Source organism: Macrotis lagotis, chromosome 3, assembly GCF_037893015.1.
Source record: "Macrotis lagotis isolate mMagLag1 chromosome 3, bilby.v1.9.chrom.fasta, whole genome shotgun sequence".
Taxonomy (NCBI): domain Eukaryota; kingdom Metazoa; phylum Chordata; class Mammalia; order Peramelemorphia; family Peramelidae; genus Macrotis; species Macrotis lagotis.
The window spans coordinates 24,939,865-24,960,182 of record NC_133660.1 but is presented as its reverse complement, the minus strand read 5'-3'; the positions used below and the strand labels follow the sequence as shown (position 1 = coordinate 24,960,182).

General features: G+C 43.3%; 1 protein-coding gene and 1 long non-coding RNA gene across 3 annotated transcripts in view; one reads left to right on the top strand and one right to left on the bottom strand.

Annotated features, from left to right (window-relative positions):
- EXOSC9 (exosome component 9) overlaps positions 1-11,177 on the bottom strand; it is a 17,116-nt gene extending 5,939 nt beyond the window's left edge. Inside the window, exons 1-7 of the mRNA XM_074228340.1 lie at positions 10,982-11,177; positions 7,270-7,364; positions 6,719-6,838; positions 6,492-6,594; positions 5,334-5,471; positions 2,030-2,112; positions 793-925 (exon numbers count right to left, since the gene is read on the bottom strand). Coding sequence (XP_074084441.1) covers positions 793-925; positions 2,030-2,112; positions 5,334-5,471; positions 6,492-6,594; positions 6,719-6,838; positions 7,270-7,364; positions 10,982-11,047 — 738 coding nt within the window. The 5' untranslated portion in view covers positions 11,048-11,177. The remainder of the gene's footprint in view (positions 1-792; positions 926-2,029; positions 2,113-5,333; positions 5,472-6,491; positions 6,595-6,718; positions 6,839-7,269; positions 7,365-10,981) is intronic.
- Positions 10,992-20,318, top strand: LOC141517380 (uncharacterized). 2 transcript variants are annotated; one of them, XR_012476837.1, is made up of 3 exons: positions 10,992-11,670; positions 17,188-17,364; positions 18,484-20,318. It is a non-coding gene; the product is annotated as an uncharacterized LOC141517380 (long non-coding RNA). The 2 variants fall into 2 exon arrangements; XR_012476836.1 differs by lacking the exons at positions 17,188-17,364; positions 18,484-20,318 and adding an exon at positions 12,711-12,892.

Genomic DNA, 20,318 nt, shown 5'->3' with positions numbered 1-20,318 from the left:
TCCACAAAACACTGCTTTGAGCATCAGTTCAAATAGAGGCTTTTATAGCTTGAGCTAGGTTCAAAAACCAACCTCAGATATTTTCCCCTATCATCCTTAGATGGCAGGGACAGGGGGGAGGAGGAAAGTCTGGTTTCATTGGCCTAGGGAATTCCTGAATGAGGACAGTCTCTACCAAGGAAACACAGCATCTTCTATCCCTGAGAAGTTCAGCACCCTGCCCAAGACCACAGGATCGGCATGGATTAGGTCTGCTTGCATCATGCTTTCAGTTCTCTGGATCCTCAATGTCACTTCCATCTAGACTTGAGCTTAGTGTCCGCACCACTTAGGTTACCAAAGGTTCAGATTCTAAGTCTTACAAGAATCAACAATTCCCCACATTGCTCCCTCATCATTAACATTCATGCTCCCCTTTGTGCCTCCTCTTGAAGAGAAGTAAATGGGAGTGGGGGGGGGGTTGCCTTCATGATGCCAATGACACTCTAGCTCAGGCTATAGGTAGCCCATCCTCCATCACTGCAGGTTTGCCCAAGGCAGGGGAACCCATGGCCAGAGTGCTGGCACTGAGTGAGGAAAGTTTTTGGTCATGGCTACTTTCCATAGACCCAGAGATGGAGAGGTGATCTGCACTGTGGAAGAGGCATTCACAGTGTGGAACTCTGAAATACTGAGTATTAATAAGGACCAGCACCTATTAGCTCCATATGGCCGAGAACTAGCCTTGTTCACACACAAACCTCCTCTTCTAGTCTTGGGGTCTTCCCAGCATCATATCTACCAACAGCTCACCTGATCTTGGAGCAGCATGATGCCCCCGCTGGACTGGATAGTACAAATCTCACGATGCTTGTTCATGGCGATCACAAGTAGGCCATCCATGACGCGTTCCTCTCGTTCATTGGGATCCACCAATAAGTAAGTTCTGAATTAATATTAGTTTAATATTTTAATTAATATTCACAGTCCAGAACAAATCAGAAATACAATGACCAAAACTAAACTGATGGCATCTCATGCTGTCAGAAAGCAAGTCAGAGAGAATGATGACAGACTGAATGCTAGATGCTTCTCTCTGAAGATCCTACAGGGCAATTACTGTGAAAGCTCAAATATTACTGTCTTCAAATAATGCGTAATTTGTCTGTGCCTAACTAGATGACTTGTTTTTTTTTTTGTTTTTGGGTTTTTCAAGGCAAATGGGGTTAAGTGGTTTGCACAAGGCCACACAGTTAGGTAATTAAGTGTCTGAGGTTGGATTTGAACTCAGGTACTCCTGACTCCAGGGCCGATGCTCTATCCACTGCCACTGAGCTGCCCCGACTTATGTGTTTCAATAAAAAAACAGATCATGTGGATATGATTTACATTTATTCCAGGTTCATTTTTTCCCCTAACCTCTTCCATTTTTGGATTTCATTTCAAATTTCCAAGTACAATAAATGCCATTATTTGGCAAAACTAAAATTATCTCTAAACTCTGATTATATTCTATCAAAATTGCTCATCTTACAATGAAATTCTTCCCCATCAATTCAATGAGTCCACTGAGTTGTTTCTGGGCCTGACCCCAGCCCTCACCTTTTTCCAGGTCCTCACTCCCCAAGTTCCCACCTGCCTTCTGATTTGTCCTGGTGGAGGAACCCTGGGCCAGTCACCTCTCTAAGGTCAAGTCCTAATCTTAGGGCTGACCTTCACTGAGAGAGGGAGATTCCTCCCCTGGAAGTCTCCTATCCCAATGCAGTCCCAGATTTCCATCTTTATCATGCATTCATTAACTGTACAAGGGATGCCAGGTGACAACAGTCAGGAGTGGCAACTTCAGTGTCTCGTACTTGAATCTTACTCTGTCATTCTTTTGGCAACATGGAATAATGATGATGTTCATGTTTTCCCAGTGCATGTATGTGCACTTGTATGTGTGTGTATGTTGGGGGGGGTCCTCACAGATCCCTCAGTGAGACTCTTCTGAAGCGGCTGCAGATTAGACATTCGGTACTGTGCTGATGATAAGCCTCCCGTGACTCACCCTTGCTGGAAGAAAGCAAAACTGACACAGATGGGCATGTGGTGGATACTCAGAGGTACGGGATCTCGTTCTTCCAGTGTATACTGCACAAAAACACAATGGCCAGTAACTATAAATTCAAGCAATACAAACAAATCATTTCCCTCTCCATGCCTCCATGATCTTGTGTTCCTTGGGTCTGAGGGTATCAGTCCAGGAGAAGCCTCAGGGGGGGGATGAAACAATCTCCAGACACCCGAGCTCCAGAGAGCCACAAGAGAATGTGGGTTGGCTGCCAGGGACGCAGGTGCCGAAGCATCCTCCAAGTGTATCACCTTGGGATGACTCATGTTCTTGCACTAGTGCCAAGTGTACTTTCAGTCTCCTCCTCAGGCACCCAAATGCCAATATGATGCCACTAAATCCTTGGCCCCAGGAGAGCTTCTAGGCTTCAGAGGGTACTAGACTCAGATCTATCAGAGATTACCAGCCTCAGAGACAAAAGGATATGCTACTCCTTTGGGGGGGGGGAGTTCTTTCCCAACATTTCAGGAACACAAAGGACCATGGAGCATAAGTTCAACCTGGCCCTGGACCCCCCTTATTTGTATGGTGCTTTAATGTTTACAAAACAATTTACTCAGAACCATCCTAGGATCTAGATGGATAAATACTACTAGACCCCTTTTACAGAGGAGGAAATGGAGGACTTAAGAGATTAAAGGACTTGTCAGTGTCTGAGGCAGTATCCAAATTCAGGTCCCCTAATAGTCCATACTTGATCCCATTACTAACCCAAATGACCAGCCACTTACACTCATTTGCCTGGATGGCCCAGCTCTCCTCTGGTGTTTGGTTGGACAATGGACACTATAACAATGTTTCGCTAAGGCCTTTGTTTCTTCTTTTGCCTCCTGTTGTCCCCACACTTCAGATGTCCCCTGCTACCTGTCTCACCCCACTGCCATCTGGATTCCTGGCTCTGTTATCAACCAGCTCTTCCTCCAACCTGGATCTTTTAATTTCCTCCTCCCCTCTCTCTGACACCCTGTGTTCTGGTTACCTCCTAGAGCACTGGGTCATGGCCCTGACAGCCTGGGCCAGGAGGGAAGGTCTGGGGGCTCCCTGCTCACCTCAGCTGGCTCCCTTGACTCAAGATGGTGGGGAGTTGTTGTCTCCCTTTCTTCCCCTTCTCCCTCTGCGCCACTTCTCCAAACCTTCTCTGCCTTACTCCCCACTTACTTCTCTAGCACTGTGTGATTCTTACACTTCTGACCTCACAGGCACCTTTCTTTGAAGTTACCAGCTCTTTCAGTTGCCAAATACTGGTGCCATTCCTCAGTCCTCACCCTATTTCTGTTCTGGGCAGCTTTTCAGCCTTCTGACTATCCTGACCTCTGAGACAGATTTTTCCTTTCTTGACTTGAGGGACATTGCTTTCACCCAATTCTCCTCGTACAGAACTATTCTTTTTCAAGTCTCCTTTGCTGTTTTATCATGGAAGAAGAGATATTCCCAAAGATCTGTCTTGGATCCTTTTCTCTTCTCTCCCTTTTGGTCTGCCCTTTGTACCATCATTCGAAAATGACTCCCACATCTATCTAGTTTTAATCTCTAGAATCTTGCATTGATGCTTAATGTTTCATCTAGAACCCCTAACTGAACAAGTCCAAAGTGAAACTCAACCGTCCTCCTAAACTCACTGCTCCAACTGTTGCTGGATGCCAATCTCTCCTAATGATCCTAATCCGGCCCTTGTGGACTCTTCTCTCTCAATCCCATGCTACACAGCCAAACAGCTACCAGATTTTTTTTTGCCTTTACCTCCAGCATTTTTTTGCACTTATCCTCTTCTTCCATCTCCACATTCAGGCCCCCCTTAAACCTTTGCCTTGAGTACTGCACAAGCCTGCTAACTGGTCTTCCTGTATTTTCTCTCTCTAAGCCATCTTCCCCATGGCTGCTCATACACTTTTCAGTACAGGTCTGATTGCCATCACGTCCCTTCTCAAAAATCTTTAGAGATTCCCAAACTACTCAGTCTACCATCTGAGGTCTTTCAAGTCTTGTTTCACATTAGTCTCCTCCATATGCTCTTACCTTATAACCACCCTGGAGCTCCCTGAACTTGATATTCTTTTTCCTATAACAATATACCAGGTAATCCTGCCCTGGGCCCTCCTCATCTCTAACTTGCAGGGTCCTTCAAAGCTAAGAGGTCCCTAGTGGTTAAACCCCCTGCCTCCTCCAATCTCCTTGTCTTAGCTTACTTTTGTTTCTGCTGTATTTCCCCAACTCCAGCAAAATGCTTTTCAAATGGCAGGGAATACTTTAGTTTTTGCTCTTTTTATCTGTACTGTCTGGCAAAATGCCAGAAACAGATGTCTTGATGTATTTCTTGTTATTGTCCCATTCCTCTTTTTATCATGGAACACTGATTTTCTATTAGGTATCAAGTCTCATTTGGTTACCCCTCAATCAAAGGGCATTTATACTAGAAGGTTCTTAGTCAAGGTGGGTTGCACTGAACTGTATTTGGGCATGACTGTAACCCACAGTGAGACTGTAGGCAAGTCCTTCTGCCTCTCTGGGTTTTGGCTTCTACATCTGCAAAATGGATTAGAGCTGTATCTCGACTGTCACTGGGTAGTTGAGAGGATCTAATGAGGGGAGCACATTTAACAAACTGGAATGGAAACTTCTATCATTTTCTGGTGGATTCTCAAATCACACTTTTTTTTTTTAGGTTTTTGCAAGACAATGGGGTTAAGTGGCTTGCTCAAGGCCACACAGCTAAGTAATTATGAAGTGTCTGAGGCAGGATTTGGACTTGGGTCCTCCTGAATCCAGGGCTGGTGCTCTATCCACTGCACCACCTAGCCACCCCATCAAATCACACTTTTTTAAAATCCTTACTGCAACCCTACACATTTTTTCCTGCATCCTTCTCTTCCTGAGTCTGAACATTTTCTTCCATCCAAACCACATCTAGAACCACAACTACCTTAATACAGTCTTTTGGTCTAGAGTTGTGATTTCATCAGTTGTACAGAATTCCTAATGTGAAAACTCTCTCTGCCAGAATGTGTTAGGGTCACTGAGAACTGAAGTGACTTCCCAGTTACAAAGCTCCAACATGTCAGAGGCAGGACCTGAACAAAAGGCTTACTCTGAGCCAAGGTGGCCTTCTATCCATGACACCCACTGAGAAGCATCTCTCTGCCGTTGGTGCTGTGTTAGGTTGATTGGGATTTTAGCCCCAAACATTAGCATCACTGAAACAAGCATTCCACAAGGATCCCCCAACCTCTGCTAGGAGACTTACCAGTGTGATCTCATCACCTTGGACAGACACGTCAGGTCTTCTGAAGTGACACAATGCCACAATCGCCGCAATGCTGGCAGCATCAATAATGTTTCCATCGTGATTTAACAGATGGAGATCTACACGGATTTGCCAGACCTGGAAGAAAATTAAAATAATAAAAAGTAATCTTTGTATACTATATATAAAATGTAATTATTTTAAAAATATATATAGAAGCAAATCTGTAAAATCAAGGAACATGCTACCAGGTAGCCTGGTAGGGAGGAACAAACACAGGATGTGGTTTGTGAGGGCTCTTACCAGTGAGAATGACATATCTGTCATCATTGCCTCTCTGGACCCATTTTCTCTATCTAAAATATACAGTGTCTTGATTTCTGATGATTTAATATTAATAATGTAATTTTCCAATGGTCTGTTTTCATTCACTAAATTGAATCTCATTTTAGAAAGGTAGTTGGCATAAACTTCTAACATAAAATGTTCCCAGATTGACCACTACTCAGATAGTGCCTTAAATGGAACCTCTCTGACTCCTTTTAAGACTGGAATGACATTTCTGTAACTCGAGCAAACAGAAGAAGCCCTGAAGCATGGAATGCAGAAACAGAATGGGATTTGCCAAGATGAGGTCCAAAATGACCCCTCTGCCAGGCTGCTACCTCATTCCAGGGGAAATTCACTGGACTAAAATTCAAGAGAACTGGGTTCCAACTCTTGCTTTGTCTGGCTTTAGGGAAGTTTAGTTTGTGTGCATTAGGGTCTTCATTTGTAAGAAGAGAGTGCTATCTGCTTCTAGGAAATACCTTAAGTAGAAGGAATGAAATGAATTTGATTGAAAACCCTAAAGCTCATTGGGAGGGAGACTATAAATAGAAGGCATAGAAAACAGTTGCTTCCTTTTGTTTTTAACAAACCAAGTGATCTTCATAAAGAACAAATTCTACTCACAATATTAAGTGATGCTTATGCCTTCCTAACGATAAAGAGGACAATGCTTTAAGTATGCCCTTAATCAGCTTTTGGGAGAGATGCCATGAAATGCCCCATGAAAATGTCAAATCAACTAAAGCTTAGGGAAGGTAGGATGGATGTTGAGCCCCACAAATCTAGGACATTTTCCCTAGTGTTAACTATCAAAGACATATTCTGTACCTTTTCGCCAGCAACAACACAGAGTGATTCAGTGTCTATACACTTTGAATTTCTGAGACATCTTTCCAGAAGTCGATTCAACTTCACCAAGAGATCTGACTGCCTATGAACATAGATAGGAATGGGCTGATGACAGTTCATCATTAAAACAAACACTCAGTGCTGTAATACAGCTTCCCCTGCCAAAAGACGGAGTAAATTCCTCCTTAAGAAGCAGAATTTACTACCTGCCAGGTTCAAAAGCTGGAGCAGCCATCTGAGAGAGTTCAAGGTTAAAGAAGAGAATACCTTCGGTTGCCCGATTGAGCTTTGGAGAAACAAGTTCACAGGACACTTGCCCAAGAACTCTGCACAACAAAACAAAACATATGTCAGTGAGACCTACATTTGCATTTCTTACAGTTCATCACTATTTTTGCTAAATTTTCTAAATTTAATCTTCTTCTCTTGCCCAGGCTGGATAGACACCACCCCACCCCTGCCAGCCAAGGAGCTCTGACACACACACTGCTTCTTCCTTGGACTGATCTGTCCTTCTTGGGACCTAGATCTGTGCCCAGCTGGCACAGCTCAGAAGGGTCAGCTAAACTCAAACCTCTGCTTATTGCTACCCTTCCACAACCTTAGAGGACATTCTGTTCAATCTTTTCATTTTCCATATGAGAAAAAGGGAGGACCAAGGAAGTTTCAGAGACTCCTCAAATGACAAAAAGAGCTGAGCCCATGAATTATTGCTCCAGCTGATTTTTATTATACTTAAACCCAATGGTTTTCTTACCTTGTTTTCCCAAGTTCCACAATACAGCAGCCATAGTCTGTTCCAAATGAAATTTTGATGTTTCTATAGTCATAGGTCTGTCTACCATCAAGGCGCTTCAACAAAAAAATAACAATTTCATAGGTAGGGAGACATTTCAGGAGGTCTAACAGTTAAACTATTTTAATGTTATTAACTTTACTATAGTTGTAAGCTTTAATTCAACTCAAAGGAATTCAGGCTTCACACAGTCTTTTGGTTTATGTTATTTTTGCATTCAGTTCTATTTGTTGGTATCTGATCCTCTACTAATTCATCAGCTCCATGAGAGCAGAGATTATATCTTACCAAAACCTTACCTCTCCCTAACACCTAGCACTAGACACAGTACACAATAGAAAATTTCAAAATATGTGCTGAATTAAACTATCATCCTGACATTTATTTCTGAAACCAACTATCTCCAAAACCTATAACACTTTAACTAGATTGATAAATTTCTAATAGTAGAGACTAGTAATAAGACAAGTTCCCTCTCCCCATCCAAAAAAAAAAAAAAACTAACAAAATCACAGAGGCATTTATTTTTTTCAAGGGCCTCCACCATCAGTGGAAATAAAGGGCTTGTGGTGTTGGGTTTGATAAAAGGGTATCTTCATTAAAACAAAACAAAACCGGGGTGGCTAGGTGGTGCAGTGGATAGAGCACTGGCCCTGGAGTCAGGAGTACCTGAGTTCAAATCCGGCCTCAGACACTTAATAATTTCCTAGCTATGTGACCTTGGGCAAGTCATTTAACCCCACTGCCTCGAAAAAACTAAAACCAAAAAAACCAAAAAACCACACCCCCCTATAGATCTGAGCTCCATGGGCAACAAACAGCTGAACCTTCAGTGAGAATGGAGGGATGAGACACAAGCAGGACATGAGAAAATGGAGAAACCAGCTTTGGAGAGCCTGAGTTGAGGCACAAGATGATAAAGCATCCACAGGGAGGCCATTGCTGATGAATAACACGCACATGGAAGGAGAGGGAGAAGGTCTGAAGAGTATAAGGTGATGGTGATTCCCATTGGGGTTAGCCCTGGAAGGGGAAGGCCTGGGACACATGTACTTGAAAAGGGAAGCTGGTTTGGGATTAGGTAAATCTCGGCACTTAGTTTTTTGGTCCTCACTATCTGTTGGTCACACCATGGAAAATTCAGTTGTGGGAGACCAAGGAAGAAGGAACAGGTCTCTGAAGAGCAGAATTGGGTAGAACGTAGACTGTGTTCAGGATTTGTGCTCAGGGGAATCTGAATGAGTTAAAGTCAGAGTAGTATCAACCTGGGGAGGATTCTGAACTTAAACAGGAGTACTGGAGACAACAGAGTGCTAGGAGGGACTTATCTGCAGAGAAATGACATCTGTGCAAAGGGACAGTTATTCTAGTTTTCAACACAGAAAGACTAGGTAAGTTAAATGTATAAAAATAAAAATTAAAGCAGTTAGGTGGTGCAATGGATAGAACACCATCCCTGGAGTCAGGAGGACCTGAGTTCAAATTTGCCCTCAGATACTTTTTACTTGCTAGTTGTGTGACCTTGAGCATGGATGTGATTACCTCACATCCAGGGCCATCCCCAATTGTCCTGATCTATATCTGGCCACTGGACACAGATGGTTCTCGAGGAAAAAGTGAGATTGGGGACTTAGAACAGCACCCCCCCAATCGAATCCAATTCATGGACTTGTCATAGCATTATCTCCCAGATGTATCTTCTTTGAGAATGAAGGACAAGCAATGCCAACAAAATTATTTGTAAATTTTTTAAATCTGAAATAACGTGAATTTATGGCACACTCTGAGAATTATTGGCTCAGACTAAGCACCTGTCTGCACTCCCTCATACTGATCCATGTCAGTGCCATTCTTTCAGTATCAATTTATCTTTAAACAAACTGCATTACTGACATCTTCTGCTTCCACTCCTCACAGACCTTTGCTGCAGAAAACACAGAATTCTCTCCTATTCTGTATTATCTCATGACCCCAATCAATCCATAAATATTTATCAGCTACCTACTAGGGATATAAATGAAGACTGATCAAGCGGTACCTGTCGCCTGAGAGCTTACATTTTATCGAGGTGGTGGAGTGAACTACAAATGATGAAGATCGGGAAGGGCTCATGGAGGTGCATGAGTTCAATTCTGAAGGAAGTCAGGAATTCCAGGTGTGGAGGAGGGAGTGTGAGTCAAGGATGGGCAACAGTGTGTGCCAAAGCACAGAGACAGGGGTTGGATGGTGGTGTGAGGGGCAGCCAGAAGGCCAATTTGGCTGGACAGGTGTGTGACAAAAAGCCAGACACATTAGGCCAGAAGGTAGGGATACATTTTACCTTGCTGCTCCCTTCACTTCTTGACCGTTTTACAACCTTTATTAAGAGCTTTTGATATTCATTCCATCTAGCCTGGGTCATTCTCCTGCCTTTCTCAATTGGTCCAGTGTGTGACCCAGTCTTTCTCTCTACCCCATCTGCTTACATTTGAGGCTGCCTTAACATGCTGATGTCCCAAATATCCTTGGTTCCCAGGTGATTCACCTCAGCTCCTAGGATATGTATTCAGATTTCATTACTATCCATAACTCACACCTCTGAAATGATTCTGGGCAAAATCTCCCATTCTTCCCCAGTCTGCCCTCCGCTTCCTTCCACCTTTCATCTAGAATCTCCTAGAAAAAGCTCTCAAGACTCCCTTCTCACTCTCACTGTCTTCCCAAGTCCAAGCAATCTAGCTCCTGCAGTCATGTGTCCAAACCACAGCTTTCCTTCTCAGCTCAGGGGCCTTCCTCGCTCCTCGGCCTCAGGTTTCTGTGCAGGTCAGATCCTCCCATCCCACTGCATTTTTGTGAGTTGTTTTATGCAAGGCAGCGGGGTTCGGCGGCTCGCCAAGGCCACCCGGCTAGGTCACGGGCATCCTCGGGCCTCCAAGGCCGCTGCTCCGGACAATGGTCTCTAGGGGTGGGCGCGCCATCCCGGGCTCTGCCACAGCTCTCCCTGGGGCTGCTGGAGGCGCAGATCGCAGCGCCTCGGGCGCCAGGTGCACCTGCCCCGCCCCCACGCCCCACAGCCCGGGTCCCGCCTCCTGTCGCTCAGCCACTAGCTCCGCCCCCAGGCTGCCCGCGCCTCCCCTCCCTCCTCTGGGCTGGTGACGTCAGCGCGTCTCCCAGCCCGCGGCCCCGCCCCCAACGTGGCAGTGACCTTCCCACGCCCACCACCACTCCCGCCCGCTCCGGGCCCGGCCCCCCGAGGCCCCCGAGGCCTTCCAGTCCAGCGCGGGCCCCCAAGGCTTTGCGTGTGACGCTTCAAGAAACTGGGGGGGGGGGGAACAACCTGCAAGGGGGAGGGGAGCGCCTGCGCGCATGCGTGCCCACGCCGGCTCCTCCAGCCCCACCCCCGGGCGGCCCACGTGACCCGGACTGCCGGACTCGAGCTTCGCGCCCCGTTCCCAAGAGCCCCAGAGCTCTTCCTCTAGGCACTGACGGCGGGGCCGCCGCGAGGGAATCGCGGCCCCGCGCGGACGTCCGGGGGCGCATGCGTAGCGCTCGAGCGCGGCCGGGAGAGGGGCGGGGCAGAGAATGACAGTTGCCCCGCCCCGCCCCTACCTGGCCTCTCTCCGGCGTGCTCGGCGCCGCGCGTGCGCGAGGGTGGCGGCCGGGGAACAGAGGGCGCGCGGGCTTCCTTCCTTACCTTCTTTTCCTCGATGGCTCGGAGCAGGAAGCGCCTCTCGCAGTTGGATAACGGCGTCTCCTTCATGGCTCGGCCGCTCCGGAGGGGCGCCGGGGCCCCAGAGCGCGGAGGGAGGGAGGGGACTGGAAGGGAGGCGAAGGGCGCGCCGCCTCACGTGAATCTCCGGCGTCCGCGGGCGCGCCGGGGCTGACGGCATCACTGCGCGACGCGGGCACTTTGTGAGGGGGCGTTAAGCGCGCGCCTGTCGCTGAGCTCTCGCGTGAGGGCGCGGGGCGTTTCTGCGCAGGCGTCGCTGCGGGCCTCAGCCTCTCCCCGGGCGGGAAAGGGCCCGCACCCCGCGGGGCCCCGAGCTGCACCCCGCGGGGCCCCGAGCCCCGCCCCGGCCGGCCCGGCTCGCGTGAGCGTCCCAGGCCTGTCCGTGCGGCTGGCCTCCCGCTCCTCCGGCAAACTGGCACTTGTGCCAGGAAACCCCAAATGCGGCCCCCAAGAGCCAGGCGCGCCCGGGAGGACGGAACAAGGGAACAAAAGCGACCCCGGCCTGGGATGCCCGGTTCACCCGGCTCTGAGGGCGAATTCCGCCTCGTTTGGGGTTGAAAGAGGGGCCAGGAGTCACCAAACCCTCAGAGTAAAAACCGTCGTTCCATTTCTGTAAGACTTTAAAACGCTTTCTTCACCACATGAGGACACGGGTGAGAACCGGAGAGCAGAAAAGCCTGGTGACTTGCCAGGCTCAGGCCTGGGGCACATCATCCCCCTTCCCCCACATTCTCACCTCACAGATTTGTGCAGCGTTGTTAAACAGGAAAGATGAATGAATGTTCGCTTCTGGGTACTGGCAAGGCATGGCCTGTCCACTTATTTTTACTTATTTTTAATTTTTTTTTAGGGTTTTTTTTTTTTGCAAGGCAGTGGGGTTAAGGGACTTGCCCAAGGCCACACAGCTAGGTAATTATGAAGTGTCTGAGGTCGGATTTGAACTCGGGTCCTCCTGACTCCTGGCCTGGGCCATCCAGCTGCGCTCTCTAGCCACTTATTTTTCAAGATAACAGAAGTGGCTACTATTCTTGGAAGTGAAATGTGAAGAAAGATCAACATCTGCTGGAGGAGCGAACAGTAATGGAAGGAGAGGAGTAATTGAAGGGAGCCACTGGTGCTGTGGAGAAAGTACTGGAGAAGGGAAAGGAATTGGGGGCAATTGCAGGGGTCCAGAGGAGAGGTGAGGGCTTGACCAAAAGCTGGAGGCCATGTGTGGTGTGAGAATGGGACAGATTTGAAGGATGCTCTCTCTGCGGGTGACCTCATCCATTGGCTCCTTAGGCTTGAATTATCTTTGTGCAGATGTCTCACAGATCTATACATCCAGGTCTTGCCTGTCCCCTGGGCTTCAATCCCATATACAAATTGCTATCATTTCAACCCCTTGTACTCTTGAGTACATCTTAACACTCCTTAGGTTCAGGGGCGGCTAGGGGGCACAGTAGAGCAGAGCACCCGCCCTGGAGTCAGGAGTACCTGAGTTCAAATCCGGCCTCAGACACTTAATTACCTAGTTGTGTGCCCTTGGGCAAGCCACTTAACCCCATTTGCCTTGCAAAAAAACCTAAAAGAAAAAAAACAAAAAAAAACAATTCACTCCCCAGGGCAAAAATGAACTCATTGTCTTCCCTCCCAAGCTCCTCCAATTAAGCCTTTATAAGAGGAAAATAATCTTTAATTCTTTCTTTTTCAGGTTAGAGTGAACTCTCCTCAAAAGTCCCCAAGGGAAAAATACTGCTCCTCAAGATGGGGTTGCGGTTATTAAGCAAGCAGAGAAGAACCCAATTTAAGTCCAGTGTACATCCAAATCCCTCTCTCCACCAAGCATTTCCCTTTTAGGCCCCCAGTACACTTAAAGGATTGCATATGAACCTGTGACTGTTTCAATGTCCTTGTTTTTTAAATGGCATGTCTAGTTTTCAGTCTGTATTCCCTTCTGTTTGCTTCTATGTATTTAAAAAAATGTTTCAACCCTCTTTGTTTTTTCAGCAGTCTTGCTAACCCCTCTGCCGCCTTTCCCTCTCACTCCCATTAGAAAACCAAGAGAAAATAAAAATCTTGTAACAAAAAAAGCTTATTCAAGGAAAACAGTTCCATACAGTGGTCATGTGAAATACCATGTCTGTTTCATCCTAAGTCCTCCAGAAACATGACAGGCTTTTGCACTGATCAGAGTTCTCAAGTCTTTCAAAGTTGTCTTTACCATGGCTGTCTAATTTCTTTTCCCTGTCCTCTTTCATCATCATGTCTCTTTGTTGCTGACGTGGATGTATTTCTGCTCCAGACTCCTGCATGGCTGTCTATCTAAAATCCTGCCCATTTTGGATGAGTGAGGTTCTGATGCCTGATTTCCCTGTCCTTTCCTCCATATGAGTAACTGGGGTTCTCTTGCACCCCAGATATGGGAAAAATCCAATCCTTTTTCCCTATTTTTATATTCCTTTTACTCCTATTTCTGTTTCTCCTCTTAAACAATCTACCAGGAATCATATGGTTTTCTTATTTAACTCTGTACCCTTTGAAGGCACTGAGGTATGAAGATAACTATTTCTTTTCCCCCATTAGAATGTTCTCTCTACAGCATTTGTAACCTTAGTAGAATATTCCCCAGTAAAATCCTCACAGGGTTACTATTCCTAGTGAAGTCCTCTCAGGGTTAAGAAATATTAAGAACTATTATTCTAAGAAGAAAGACCTTGCATTCCAAATAAGCACTTATGAGCCACAGTAGACTATTCCAAAAAATGATCATTCCAAAAAAGATAGACATTGAAGATCATTAAAGTCCTTTTTTTGATATTCTCACCATTTGGATGGTGAGGTAATATTTTACGAAAATATTCTATTCTCTTTGTTACCGGAAAGATTTTTTGTGTAAAAATTGTAACTGGAGACCTAACCAATCCAGTTGAAGGAAACAGGGTTAGGGAGCTGGGGTTCAGGCTAGAGCATATAATCTTAGTGGTGTGAATCTTGATTACAGCTCCTTGATCTTCACTAATTTGTGAGACTTGGAGCTATTTTAAGTGGAGATTTATCCCATGCATTAGTATTGTATTATATACATTATATAACTTTATGTTACTCCAGTTTTATCTTTCTAGTTTTCTTTTTAATTTAATTTTTTTGTTACATTTTAAGTTTCCAATTGCCAACTTCCTTCCCCACCCCACACTAAAGAAAGCCACCATTTGGCACAGTTTGTGTGTGTGACCAAACTATGCATTATTCTTTTTATCCTTTCCTTGGAAGTGAATACCATCTCCCATCAAAGCCCTGTCAAACTATTAGGAGACGAGCTGATGCCCAGCAAGCAGATTGCACCCTGAGCCTGACAGAGCAACAAACCTTTGCACTCGCCTTCTGGATGATCTCATTCTCTGGCCAAAATCCCATAGTTATTGTATTGCTTTGACCAGCACCAGGTGTTCTCTGAGCTCAGACAAGCTCTTGTTATAAAGCCCTGCTGGTTCTCAAACTTGCTACATTGTTGCTATTAGCCTCATTGCTGGCCTAGTGGCCTTTGGTATAAGCATGAAGCAGGTTCCTTCCTAAGGAGGGCCTGGCCCATGTGTTGAGTTGCTTCCTTGTTTGCCCGCTTTTTACCTCACTTTGAAATTAAACATCTGTTTGATTTCTAACTTTCCTGTCTCTAGCCTGCTCTGTTTGTCTCTGGCCATCCACAGATTAGAGACTGATTCAGTCCAATTGACTTTCCTTTGCAGTTGGTTTGAGTATAATAGAACAACTTGGTCATTCACAGTTATTCTTCAAACATTACTGCTGTTACTGTCTCTCCACTGTTCTCTTGGTTCTGCTCATTTCAGTCTTCATTTTTTCAAGTCTTTCCATGTTTTTCTAAAGGCAGCCTGTTCATCATTTCTCAAAGCACAGCATTTCTTTAGAGATTCCATCATAATCATATACCACAACTTGTTCCATCATTTCCCAATTGAAGGACATGCCCTCAATTTCCTGTTTTTTGCCACCACAGAGAGTTGTTATATTTTAGAATATATGGGTTCTTTTTTCTTTTTTTCTGATCATTTCAAGAAACAGCCCTAATAGTGATTTTGCAACTCTTTGGGTATTATTCCAAATTGCTCTCCAAAATGGTTGGAGTAGTTCACAGTTGCACTATTAGTGTATTAGTGTCCCAGTTTTTCCATATTCTCTCCAATATCTGTCATTTCTCCCATCTATCATTTTAACCTGTCTAATGGATTAAAACTAATATCTTAAAGCTATTTTAATTCTCACTTCTCTAATCAATGATTTAGAACTTTTTTTATTTGAAAATCTATAACTGTGTCCCTTGACACATATTCTTATAAATTGGACAAAGTTTTCTATGTATTTGAGATATGAGTAAATGGTGTAAGATAGATTATTCTTAGAGGAAAGACCTTGCATTCCAAATGAGAATTTATGAGCCACAGGAGACTATTCCAAAAAAAGACTATTCCACGAAAGGCATTGAAGGTCATTTCTGCCAGACAGCTGTTTTCCCAACAACTTTTACCAAATAGTGAGTTAGCCCAAAACCCTAAGTCTTTACATTTGTCTACCACAAGGTTCCTATAATCATTTACCACTATGTATTGTATGTCTTTGTTGTACTAATATTCAATCTTTCTATTTCTTAGTATCAGATAATTTTGATAATCACCACCATATAATATGGTTTAAAATCTCCTACTGCCCAACCTTCTTCCTTCATATTTTTCATTAATTTCTTTGATGTTCTTGACCTTTCCTTCCAAATGAATTGTGTTTTTAGCTCTAGTTTACTCTTCATTTATATTATTACAAAGTTCTTACTTAACTTTAGTATCTTCTTAGTTGGTTATAAAATAGAAATTCATTTTTTATAAGTCATTTGCTGAATAAAGTTTTATATGCTTTGTTTTTTAAATTTGAATTATATTTTTTCAATGAACCAAGAAATCTATCTTCTACCTATGGGAAAAAAAATGAAAGAAAAACAACATTTTTATAACAAATAGGAATAGTCAAGCTCTGGCCATATCCAAAAAAATATGGTTCAATCTCTCCTGAATCCATTATTTCTCTGTCAGGAGGTAGGTATATGAATCATGAGTCCTCTGGAATCATGGTTAGTCATCATTCATAAAGTCTTTCAAAGTTGTTTGTCTTTATTATATTGCTCTTATTATATAAATTGTTTTCCTGGTTTTGCTTACTTCCATCTGCATCAATGTGTAAGTCTTCCCAGATTTCATTGAAACTTATCCTTTTGGTTATCAAGGAGCACTGAAAACAGAAAAAGAATCTTTTTAGAAACACAAACAAGGGGTGGCCTGGAGTCAGGGGTACCTGAGTTCAAATCTGGCTTCAGACACATAATTCCCTAGCTGTGTGTCCTTGGGCAAGCCACTTAACCCCATTGCCCTGCAAAAAAACCCCAACAAAAACCTAAAAAAAGAGCTGCTATGAATATTTTTTTGGGCAGCTAGGTGGTGCAGTGGATAAAGCACCGGCCCTGGAGTCAGGAGTACCTGAGTTCAAATGCCGTCTCAGACAATAATTACCTAGCTGTGTGGCCTTGGGCAAGCCACTTAACCCCATTTGCCTTGCAAAAACAAAAAAAAATGAAACACAAGTAAATTTTTTTTTATTTCTAGAGTAACAGAATTCACCTTGCCAGCTTTCAAATTAATAACAAAGCATATAAAACTTTATTCAACAAATAAAGGGAGGAAATAAAAGGAATGAGAGAGAGAGAGGGGAGACTTGGAAAAGAGAAGGGGGGGCGAGGAAGAGAGTATAGCCTAGGCAGGTCACAAGATGATAGAAAAAGCGTAAAAGATGTGCCTCGCTCTGATGTTCCTGGTAGGGCAGCAGCATGGAAAACTGGAAGGATGACAGAATCTGCCTCTGAAACTGTTGGGTGACTTCAGGAAAGTCACTTTGCCTCACTGCTTCTATATCCTCTCCATAAAATACAAGGGCTAAGCTTGAGATTCCTTGAAGACCTAGGTCTAGCTTAGGAAGCCTGTAATGAATCTTTGGTCTAATCAGTTCCCGCATTCATGGAAGGCAAGAAATAGTCTGGGCAGTGAGAGCAACAATAGAGCATCACATTCAGCTTTGCCTTGAAGACTTGGAAACACATGGCCTAACTCCTGAGCAATCTTTTCTGTATTCAGATTTGGACTTTTGGGCACACTTTCAAATCTTCAGTGGCTGTGGGCACACAGATGACCGTTACCTGAATGAGAGCCGTACTTGGCAGTGTATCATAATATGGATGTAATGTACATTCATTAACCTTGGAATTTGGCTGTTGAAATGGAGGATCTGGCAGAAGTCACATCCTGACTTTTGTAAGTTAGGATAGTTTTTTCTTAAAAGTTATTGAGAGGGGTGGCTAGGTGCTAGGTGGCACAGTGGATAAAGCACCGGCCCTGAAGTCAGGAGTACCTGGGTTCAAATTCGGTCTCAGACACTTCATAATTACCTAGCTGTGTGGCCTTGGGCAAGCCACTTAACCCCATTGCCTTGCAAAAAAAAAAAACAACCTAAAAAAAAGTTGAGATCTGCTGGGAGGGAGCTAGCTGGAGGAAGAAGATGCCTTAAGGCCATGGCAGATAACAATGCTCTTGCCACACACAGAGAGAGAGAGAGATCAATAAAGAAAATATATTTCAAAATCTACCAAGAGTCTCAGATGAGACCCTTGAGTCTTACCACTGTGAATTAATTATCATTGGAGGGGGTTCTGGAAGTCTTGCTGCTGCCAAGGAGGTAACCAGATATGACAAGAAAGTCATAATGCTGGGTTTTGTCAGACTCCTTTTGGAAATAGTTGGGATCTTGGAAGGACACTTGAAAAGAAATTCAAGTATTAGGTATCCCTGTTAAGTCAGGCCTTGCAAGACTCCCATAAGCATGGGTGTACAAAGAAGTAAAACATAATTGGGAAAGAAGGACAAGAAGCAATCCAGAATTACATTAGCTCTCTGAACTGGGACTGTTGGGGTGTTTCATGGGAGAACAAGGTCACCTTGTGAGAATGCTTATTGAGATTTGTAAGCCTCCAGAAGATTAAGGCAACCAATAACAAGGACAGATTAAAATACTAAATAAGAAGAGATTTCTCTTTGTCACATTGCCTGGGCAACCTGGGAGATGAAAAATATTCTTTAGCAATCATGACCTTTTCCCCTTATCTTAATGCTTAGGAAAGACTAATGGTTTCTGGTCCGTAATCCTTGAAGGTGCTGGGTTTCTGGTGGCCCTTGACTTGGATGTCACTGTGATAATTCAGTTCATTCTCCTGTTGACCAGGATATAGTCAATAAAATTGGGGATCACAAGAAAATCAGGTTGTGATGATTTTAGAATTTCATTATCAATCCAAAATTATTCCTCCTTACCTTGTCCCAAAAGTTTGAGAAATAGGTCAACAAGTTATTCTGAATTTATTTTTCTCCCACCATTAGGTGCAGAATGTCCATGTGAATGCTGTGATTTATTCCTGGAAGAAGCCACGCTTTTTCATATATCTAAAACATGTGCTACCTTGGGATTCTGTGAAGCAACTGTGTGGATTTAGCCACCAATCCTGAGTTTGCCTTCTTTGATTCAACTATCATAGGCACAAATTGTTTTTTGAAGATGATGCCATGCTCTTGTATGTGATCCCCATTTGTCTGCCTCTCAGTACATAGCCTAAAGTCCCTCATGCTGTTGGCTTACTCCTGGCCTCAGAGTGGGAAAAGAGAAAGGTCCACAGGACCAAATCAGGAGACAGCAGCTCTACTGTTTCTGATATGCTTTCTCTGAATCTTCCCAACTCTGGAATTTGAAAAGGAGACAAGCAATATGGAAGTCATCCAGCTTTAGACTCAGTCATGCTACCATTGTCTCTCCCTCTAGTAGGAAAAAATGTTTTTTATGATTTAGACCCCTGGGAAAAGAAAGAATTTAACCAGTGGAATTGGCCTTACTTGATAGTGTGAAACATTAAATAATCTTGCAAATAACCCAAGAGGAGTAGCCTGAATCAGGTCTACCTTAACAAGATACTAAATTCAGAAAGGCTTATTATAAAAATTGCAAAGGGGGGAAAACTGTTGAATTTTGTTGTTGAATTTTTAATAGGACAATTCTAAGAAGTTAGAGGCAGTTATGATCTACTTCAAATAAAACCACTAACAATATATAGGATAAAGTTTTATAAAGTATTTCTTTGGACTAGGAAAGGAGTTTCCTCAAATAGGAGATGCACTAACAGTTTCAGCATGTAATTAATAATAAATAAATGCACAAGAGCTAGGGCCATCATTTAACCCCCTTCTACAGGAAGACATTCACAATAGTAGCAGTTATAAGGGACTATAGCAATCATTGGCTAAAAAATGGCCTTTTATAAAACAAATCTCATAAAAATGGAAGTTCATTGAAATAATGGTAAAAAGACCTGATTTTTTCCTATCTTTGTATCTTACACAGGATTTTATGGGTTAGAAGTCAGTCAGTGAGATGACCTGCCTAGGAAGGACTTGTCCTGTACCGAAAAACAATATCCTATTTCATCAAGCAGGTATCATGGTTGATTGCAGATGGAAGCCTACTATTTTCGCCTTATATTTTTCTTGTTTTTTTTCACCCATTTTGGTCTTTTTTCTTCTTTCACAATATGACTAATATGGAAATATGTTTTGTATGATTGCATATATATATATATATATATATATATATATATATATATAAATAACCTAATAACCTATGTCAAATTGCTTACTAGTTAACATTTTTTAAAATATTAAAAATTGTCTTCATGCAACTGGGAAAAATAAAAAATACTGTTTTTTAAAAAAAAAAGTAAGTGCTGTGGGAAATAGGGTGATGAGAGGCTAATGAATACTGGACTAAACCAGGAAACCAATTATATTTACCCAATCTTACTATTATCATCTGACATAGTTTTAGAAATGCTAGCAATACCTGTATCCAAGATAAATTAAAGAAATGAGCATTGATAACAAAGATGCTATATTTTCTCAATTTATAGACATTATGATCATTTACTTTAAAAACCCAGGATAATCAACAAGAAATAAAGCAAACCCACAGATATTTGGCATATTGAAATAAGCAGAGAAAATAGTAGATTTCAGCAAAACAAATAGATATAAAAAATAAACTGAATTTCTATTTAACAGTAATTGAGCACTTAGTAATTGTCTGCTGTATATGAAAAAAAAAAAACAAAACCAAAAATCAAAACCAAAAAAAACCCAAATCTTTTGTTGTAGATTCTTTTAAAATAAAA